Genomic DNA, 9,618 nt, shown 5'->3' on the forward strand with positions numbered 1-9,618 from the left:
CCCCAGCTTTCTTGTAGCCCCTTCAGGTACTGGAAGGCTGCTATAAGGTCTCCCCAGAGCCTTCTCTAAGATATATATATATATATATATATATATATACACACAACTGATAATATTAAAAACAAATGTTGAAAACCTGGCATTTTTTAAACAGTTTCACTTGTGTGGGATTATAATTTTCAAAGAAATAAATCCAGGACAAGAATTTTCTTCCTCCCTGACATGCTATTACCGTGCCTTGCCACCAGATGGGAGGGACACATATGCTACGTGTATCTAAACACATTCACTGAGTCTGATGTTTACAGGTAAAGCCAGTGGAGAATTTGTTTGTAGGATTTTCTTTAGACATCTAAAGATGTGATTTTTTTTTTTTAACTTTTCAAAAAATAGTCATAATTCTCCCAGACAAGTGAATTAGAAAAATCATACAAGGGACAATATACAGAGGAAGAAGTGATGCAATCCAGCATTTTATTTGGGGAGACAGCAACAGTGTTTGAGGAAGAAGACTAAAGAAAAGACAATGGGATTTTGCTCTGTGAAGTGTTTTTAATCACTGAAATAGTGTTGGGGTAAATGTGCTGTAGTCCATGGACATTTCCCAGCTCTGGTGAATCACCACCACCTCTAATAAAACCCTTGGGCCAAATAGTAGTCAATGTTCCAGAGCTTCTTGTGTTGTAGAGAATTAAGACCTCCACTGAAGATAATGGGTAAAAACATTTCTGGTAAGAATAAATTTGCATCACAGAAACCTATAAACCAAATCCTCCAAACAGTGTAAGCACAGTTATGGGCAACAGGTGGAAAAGTCTTCAGCTGTTGGAAATCAAGACAAGTCTAATCAGAGCTCGTGGTCCAGTTATTCAGCTGCTGTTAATTTGTTTTACTTCACTTGTTCAGCAGGTATAAATCAGGGGTATCAAGAGCTCAGAGGTGGTATGAGCTGCTGGAGTGGGTTTGTGTTGGAGGTAGCCAGGAGGTGTCTCCAGAAAGAAGGTTAGTGCCTCTACTACCAGAGGATTATAGTTGGAGTGTAAGTGAGCAATGTCATAGTGGTGATCCTTGGCCAAGTATCTCAGAGCTTGAGGGAACCTTCTGTACCCTAGGAATGCTGCTGCAGCTGCTTGTGTGCAGCTACTGCAACTGGCAGTGGCTCTTTGGTCTGCTAAGGGACTTATTTTCCCATTTGCTTTTCCTTTCCCTCCCCACCCCTTCAGTAACCACCTTCCTCTGCCCCCCATGGCATTTCCCAGGATCCTGCTGAGTTGGGGTCATGGCTGTGTTGTTGCCATTGGTAATCTGCTGCCCAAGGCAACCCATCTGCTCTGAAACCCCAGAAGAGATGGCAAAGAGAGACCAAGGTGGGCAGGATTAATTTACTGGGCACAATGAGAGACCCTTGGGGTGGCAAGTGGGTGGGTTTTTGGAAAGTGCATGGCTGAGTTGAGTGACTCTGTTTCTTGACAGTGTTTCAGTCTTTGTTTTAGTTTGGACCTCTGAGACCACTGAGAAAATTCAAGATTCAAGTCTTGTCTCTCAGTCAAAATCATGGAATGGTTTGGGTTGGGAGGGACCTTAAAGCTCATCCAGTCCCAACCCCCCTGCCAGCAGCAGGGACCCCTTCCACTAGACCAGGTTGCTCAAAGCCTCATCCAACGTGGCCGAGAACGCTTCCAGGCAGGCTTCTCTGGACAAACTGGGACACTGTCTGACCACCCTCACTGTGAAGAATTTCTTCCCAACATCTCATCTAAACCTTCCCTCTTTCAGTTTAAAGCCATTTCCCCTTGTTCTATCAGTAAATGCATGGCCCAAAGCTGTGGAGCAAACCCCATGGATCTTAAAGCTAGAAGAGATGTTGCTGTTGTCTGTGGAAACTGTGGGATCTGGATGGTCTGTAGGATGTGCACTGTCACACTCAATTGTGTTACTGGAAAAGTCTTCTTCATACAAGACAATCTGTTTCATATTCTGTGTCAGTGATGGACATTTTTGTTCAACAGGATTTCTCATTTGCCATTTTTTTTTTTTCCTCTCAGGATGATGGAATGTCCCATCAAGAAATGTTTGTGCTGGGAAAGTAGATGGGGAAAGTGCAGAAAACAGGCACACCAGGTTGATAACTATTAGTAGGTGACTAATAATTGGTCTGATGATCAAGTCCCCATCAGAACCAGTGTGGAATTTCAGCTGGTTCTTTATTTGTTCTATTTGTAATTGCAAAACTGTGATTTCCTAATTTTTTTAAGTTCCACATGTTCTCTAGGGGAAGTACCTGCTACTTCCTTTGCTTTTCTGTGAGGAAACACTATGCAGATCATTGTATTGATTTGAAATAATCATTCTCATTTTGACAAGGAAACCAAATGCAAATTCCATATGGTTTTGAGGAGCTTGTGTCTCAAGACAAGCAATTTAATATAATTGATTTGTCTCTCCAGGAAACAGTTTGGGATGGTTTTAATAAGGCCTCAGTAGATACTGTTTAAAAAGTTGGGGTGTGACAAATTGCAAAGGTGAAACTTGGCAGGTGAGTTTATAAACGTGTGTAAATTGGCTCCACTGTGCATCATTAAAAACTCAAGTTCTTTCTCTCCTGGAAATTAGCAGCTCTCTGAGTTTCTGCTCAGGTTTGATTATTGCCCTGGTCTAGGGGACAGTGACAGACTGCCTCAAAGGAGAGGAGAAAAAAAAAAGTACTTTGAAACTGGCAGGATCTCTACAATGTTTTTATTAAATCTCAGGAAAACTGAAGAGATCCTGGTCTAATCGATTTTATTTAAAGGAATACTACCTAGGAAATGTTGATTTTGAATTATTTTTTTACCTTATTCAGAATACCCATTTTACAAGCAATATGTCACATCTGCAGGTATTTGGGTTTAAGGCCTATTTTTTTTTCCCTGAACAATGTTTCAGAGCTGTTCTATTTACTGCACGTGGGCTGAATATTTCAGTTTTTGGAGGTTGCAGAGGCTATTCTTATGAAGCATTAATTTATATAAAATTCCCCAGGCCTTGGCAAGTGTGTGGTAAATAAAACTGCTTAAAATAACAGCATGGCAGGCACAGCTGAGGAAGATTTTGGTAACTGGTGAGGATTTTTATGTGAGCTTAAAGACTGTTTGAATGTGGCACATATTAGTGGCATGTATAGTTCATAGGTCTTATAATCCTGAGGGTTGGGCTAACAAGGTCACAAATAACCTCATTAAATGGAAAGCTTGATTAGATTAGGCTCAAAGCATATCTTGAGTACTGTCCCGTGTTTCTACTTCTAATAACCCAACTAAGAATATCCTTCCACATACACAACTGAACTCTAGATGTAGAGTTGAGGGCCAGTAGCCCAAAGGTCTCTCCATAGGCCTGGGTGACTGTCATCGTTGATGAAACCAATGGATCCCACCTCAAAAGAAGCATTTCATATTGATGATGTGAACCTCCCCTTGAAGGGGTTTATATATTTACATGTGTTACCCCACCACCACTTTTTAGAAGTTTTTATTTTGGGGAGATAGCTACCACGTGTATGTCACACTGGTGGCTAGCAATGAATAATTTAGCAGCATGTCAGGCATTATGTTATACTAAGGTTGGATTATCAGCACTGGGCTTTAGACATAAGATCTCAGACTAAAAATACTGAAAGCAAATAGTAGGAGGCCTCTTCTTGTGGCCAGTATTAACACATCATCTCTTGACTATTGTACAGCAACCTACTTTGAAGCCCTGTACCACGTAGAGCTTTTGCATGAGGCATTGCCCTCTTGTGACTGTTCAAGGAAAGGATGGGTAACAATGGAAGTGGCATCAAACCAGTTTAGGAAGAAGGGAAGGGTACAGTCCTAGTTCTTATCACAGCTATAGATGAGATTGATCTCTTTATTGTATATCTTTCTGACATCTAGGTTTATTACAAATTTATTAGCTCCATTCTTTGTTGCAAAACTTCATGGGAAGTATGACCTCTGATGGTCCTAGGATAACTGCACTACACAGAGAAAGATCTGGACCACATGGATTTATTCCAAGTCACAGTTCTACACAACTGCAGCAGGATAGACCTGTGCTTTATAACCCTTGGAGAACTCCAATTTATCTTCTGACATATATATGGAAGTCTTAAATTTGTAAGAGTCATGCACCACAAACGGGCTCTAAGAATGATTAGCAAACAGTATCGTTCATGTTAACAGAGCAGAAGTTATGGGCAGGTAATACTGGAATAGGAACAGGTCTGCTCCTATCCCTGTACATCAGATGGAAACTGGTGGTTCCATAAATGAATGCATAATGCATGAATGCTTTCTGGAACCAGAGGGGAAATATTTTTAGCTCTTCAAAGTAGTGCTGGTAATTTATGTTCCTTCTTATGCCAGGATAAGCATCTGCTTCAAGTTGTGCATGGATTTCACAGGTGGTTTATGTTCTGTCATTCCAGTAGGGCCTATACAAAATTAAAAGGTTGCTCCTGTACAAGAACTGCAGATTGCTCATAAAATCAACAAGGAAGGCATTTACACTGGCACATGATGCTGTGCTAACTGCCCTTACAACAGCAGTAGAACTGCTCCACAGCAGTCACTCAGGTTCTGCTCCTCACCGTGCAAAGACTCTGTTACCACTGCCCTCACCTAAGGTATGCTCTGCAGAGTAGCTCTTGCTAATTTTGACCCAATATGTGTAGGTGATAGGCTTCAGGCTCCAGATTAAGACACATTGGTTTGAAAACTCTTTGTGATTAAGTAATTTGAGGGCTGTAGTATAATTTGAAGAAACCAGAACACTGGACTCTTGTGAGAGGTGAAACTTCAGTAACCTGGAATGGCACTGGAGCTGGGCTGGCAGGACCTTGGGAGAACAAAACCACCTATTTCTCTTTCCTGTGAATAGATTCAAGTATCAAACCACAGCCTTTTAAAAAGGTCTTATAACATGAACGTCATAGGAATCAAAGGATTCAGGGTGAAGAAAGTTGATCCCATTTCTAGTCCCTTTAACAATATTCTGAAAAAGTCTTATATATGCAGTGAAGGTAGTATCCAAAAAAGCTTCAGAGACACGTCTCCCCAGGTGCATCCTCACATGTTTATAACACCTCATTAAAGAGGCACTCACCCTTGCAATCAAGCCAGCATTTTTGCCAGTGCTTGCAGATGTCTGTATGGATATTCCTATGCTGCTAAATCTGGACCCATCACGTCCTTAAGACACTGATGTTCCTGAGGCTACAGTGAAATATTTTTCTGTCACATGTAGATATTCTAATCAGATGTAGAAAGAAGAAAAAGAATAGTCACATTTCCTGGAGATATATTACCAGTAATTAATTCTTTGTAGCAGTGAGTATTTTTGTGTTAAGTTCCTGTTGTATTTCACCTGAATAAGTTCCCCATTTTAAGGACAAATGACACTGTGATTTAAAGCACTGCATGCCTTTTATTTCTGATGACTAAAATATTTCTTATGATAGTTTAAGCTCTGATTTTGGTGCCTTTCAAGCTGGAAGCAAGCCTCTCTGAGAACACGGTACAATAGATGAGCCTGTCTGAGGTGGGATATCAGAGATATCTATTTAATTTGTTTTCTCTATCTCTTACAAATTAGAAGGTACTTGCACAGTCTCATAATCAGGCTCTAATCTGTAAACGAGGAGGTGCTTGTGCTGAGCTTTGCTTTATCCCTCTATAGAGCTATTATGTGAATAGTTACAGTAAGTTCTGAGTCATATTCAATGTAGTGATGCATGGTAGATGGAAAGATCCTTCAATGCCAAGTCTTCATAGACTTTGACTTGAGAAAAGGAGTGAGGGGGAAAGTTCAGCTAGATCCTGGAGTACTAATACTGTTATGGAATTCTAGAGGGCAAAATTTATAGAAAGGAGGGAGGTTTTTTAATTGGATACTAGATTAGATCTCTCTTTATATCCCACTGAATAAAGATGAAAAAACCCAAAGTGCATCTGGGCTATACTACCTGTCTGTTGACTACCATGGATTTAATTCCTCCATGATAATATTAATTGCTTTAAAAAAAAATATAGGTCTTTAGCTTCAGCTTCGGTGATATTAGCACTAAATAATTTATACTGAATGTTTCTAGAGATCTGTACTCCACCCACCTTGGTCAGAGCACAGCTACCTTCAAAGCCCAGTCAGGTTGCTCAGGGCTGTGTCCAACCAAGCTAGCCACCACCACAAGGGAGGTGTCTTTGTCTTCAACTCCCAGCTATGCAGTCTGAGAAGATGGCTTATAAGAATTAAACTTTTTTTGATGAATCACTGTTAAACTTAAAGCCTATATCTTGTCTTTTGCATTAGGTATATGTGAGTAAAATTTAGATTTTTTTTTTTTTAGTGTGCCAATGCAAACTTGCAGATGTTTTTGAACTGCAAAACAAACCACAAAAATCACACCCTTTAGAAGGGCGATGCAGCTTTGACTGAGTTACAACTTCTTCTTCCTTCCAGGTAAATCTCTGCAGTCATTTCCACAATGAAAGATAAGATGCAGAGGGTCAACCTATCAACAGTATCTGAATTTGTTCTTGTTGGCCTTTCTGATGCTCCAGAAGTCCGTTTTCTTCTCTTTGTGCTGTTTTTGATTATTTATTTGGCCACCATGGCAGGCAACATCACAATCCTTGTCGTCATTAGCACAGACACTCATCTGCACAACCCCATGTATTTCTTCCTTGGCAACTTATCCTTCCTGGATATCTTATGTCCCACTACCACTGTGCCGAAGATGCTGAAGGACTTGTTGCTTGAGGACAAGGTGATTTCATTCACTGGCTGCATGCTCCAGCTCTTCTGCCTCATTGATGTTGTAGGTACAGAGATTTTCCTTCTGGCTGTGATGGCATATGACCGTTACGTTGCGATATGTCATCCGCTGCAGTACATGAATATTGTCAGTATGAAACTGTGTGCTCACTTAGCCATTGGCACCTGGGTAGTAGGATTTTTGAATTCTCTGTTGCACACATCTTTGATTTTTACACTCTCTTTTTGTGATTCTAATGAAGTTGACCAATATTACTGTGATATTCCTCCTATGATGGCCCTCTCCTGCTTGCCTACTTACAGTAGGGAACTGGTAATTCTCTTAGTTGCTGGGGTCCTTGGAAGCAGTGCCTTTGTGGTCACTCTGATCTCATATATTTATATCCTCTTGGCTATCCTGCGCATGAACTCTTCTGAGAGCAGGCACAAAGCTTTCTCCACTTGTGGATCTCACTTGACAGTAGTATGCCTTTTCTACGGGACCACCATTTGCACTTATGTTCGACCTTCCTCCACCTACTCACCTCACCGGGACAGGATAATTTCCATGCTCTATGGAATCCTCACTCCCCTGCTAAACCCCATAATCTACAGTCTGAGGAATAAAGAAGTTAAATGTGCCCTAAGAAAAGGGATCAGCCAGGTAAGGATGGCTTTAACAAGGCAAGAACATCCCTCTAAGTCTCTGCCATCCTCTGGAGCCCCAGCAATTGGATAGGCACCGCAGTTTGATCTTCTCAAACTTTATTCATCTAAAAGTTAGATGCTGGAATCAAAACTCCTTCTCTGGGCTCCCTTTACAGTTAAAAGGGAGAGGTGTGCACTTCCAGTAGGCCAACTGGATGGCACAGCTTTAGATCATTATCACAGGAGGAGATGACTTCAGCTGGTCAAGTTGTTTTCCACTGAGCACAGAGGAAGCTTAGCTGAGAGCCTCAGCCTTAGACACAGGTGTTGGATGTGTGTCTTGGAGCATGAATGCTGGGAATTGGTACTGTAGGGACACTTAGATATACATTCTTCTGTACTAAAGCACCTTACAGGACTGGTGCCTCTTACTGACCATGTTGCTCCTGCAGAAAATGTAAGCACATCCTTTGTGGGAGGTTGACTGGAAAGAAGGCTCCTTTGCCATCATTTCAGGTCATCAGTCTGGATGTGTTTTCAACCAGCACGCAAAGAATCCAACTACAACACCTGCAGTGCCACCAGGCACACTCTGGCCATAGTTTGTACCATGGATCTCAAAATCAGTCTGCCAGGGTGCAAATCAACTCCCATACACTAGAGATGTGAACTATGCTGATGTCTAGACATTAGACAGCTTTCTAAGACTATGGCCAGTGAGGGGAAAGGGAGGCTTTGCCATCATGGGCTTTGTCACCATCATACAGGCACAGTCTGGCTTTTCTCAGCGTTGGCAGACTGAAGGAAGGTTTGCAGAGTGTGATTTAGGTCTGTGTGAGTCCATAACTAGGCACAGTGCTTCCTTCCCTGCAAAAAGTGAAGGGCTGGCTGACAAAAAAGGTGGAAATGGATGTGCAGAGAGAGGGAGTGCTGTGCTGTCTCCTCCGTGCTCAGCTACAAAGCTCTGTGCTGGGATGATAAACTCCTACACCTTGAGGTGGACCTCAGGCTGTGTTGAAGTGCTGTGGTACATCATTCCAGCTGCTGTGAGTGGTGTTAATAACTGATGTGACTTTGCACACTACTCCTTACTAAAACCAAATGTCAAGGATGTCTTTTAGTGGTTTTTTTTGTGGTTGCTGTCTTGGTGTGAAGGATGAGCCAATGACTTTCCTGCACAAACTTGTATCTTTGTGGTAACAAATGCACATTCCCAATGTTAAACTAGTTAAAATAATTTAAACTTAATCGATTCTCAGCTGTTGGTCATGTTGACAATGGGTTTAAAAGTCAACTGTAATGACCAAAAAGCTTTTATTTTTTTTAGGGTAACATTCTGGATTTGGGGTTTTTCCTTTGTGTGTGTGTGTGATTTATGTTTGTTTGGGTTTTTTTTTAAGTATATTTCACCAACTTAAGAAAATGCATATAAGTCCAAGGCCACTTAAATTTCAAAGCCAAGCATTAAGAAGTTGGTAAGACCACCCATGTAGCTGTAACGCTACAGAGCTTCCCACAGAATTCAGTGTCCTCACCTACAGAACAGCTGGGATTCAGTTTTCTAAATGCAAGTTTTAATGGCATGCAAGATGACCCAAGATCTCTTTCCTGGTCCATAGATTGTGTTCCATAAAAAGTACAGACTAGTTAGAGTGATGTTTCATTTCCACCAACTGAGTGAAAGATTAGAAATCCTCTACTGGCAATTAGGGACTATTTCCCTGTCATGAGCAGAGCAGCAGATGTTCACACAGGGTTTCCTGTGATATTTGTACCATGCCAGTGGAAATCTCCCCTGAGACAAGATCACCGAGTGATTTCTCCCCAGGACCAGTTTCCCTGCCGGGATTCTGAACGAAGGCGTTGGAGACGGGCAGGGCTGAGGAGGAGCTCCAGGAGGAGCAGCCCTCTTGCCGGGGTTATCCTTATGGCCTTGTCCTCCTGCTGGGACAGAACAGCTTCCCGAGTGCCCCTGAGCCCACCTTCCCCTTCCCAAATGCACAGCTCCTCACACGTCTCTCTGGGGAACAGCTCAGTAGCTTTATTGGCAAGATTTTATTGCCCAGGCCCGGGGGGGGCCCGGCCCCTGCCACTCCACAACGTGGCAGCTGTGCTCAAAGGCACAGCTCTCCAGGGACGGGGACACTGCCGTCGGGAGCCCATCTCTTTGCAAGTCCATGCTTTAGGAGTCACCCT

The 9,618-nt window shown here is 42.1% G+C and overlaps 1 protein-coding gene across 1 annotated transcript; it reads left to right on the plus strand.

The window, feature by feature from the left end:
• The first annotated feature begins 6,505 nt into the window (after positions 1 to 6,505).
• Positions 6,506 to 7,513, plus strand: LOC104522550 (olfactory receptor 5V1). Its single transcript, XM_010164913.2, has one exon. It carries the CDS (start codon positions 6,506 to 6,508, stop codon positions 7,511 to 7,513), a length of 1,008 nt encoding a protein of 335 aa, XP_010163215.2.
• Positions 7,514 to 9,618: the final 2,105 nt, after the last annotated feature.

The sequence above is a fragment of the Antrostomus carolinensis genome, unplaced genomic scaffold (assembly GCF_000700745.2).
Source record: "Antrostomus carolinensis isolate BGI_N321 unplaced genomic scaffold, ASM70074v2 scaffold6450, whole genome shotgun sequence".
In the NCBI taxonomy this organism is placed as follows: Eukaryota; Metazoa; Chordata; class Aves; order Caprimulgiformes; family Caprimulgidae; genus Antrostomus; species Antrostomus carolinensis.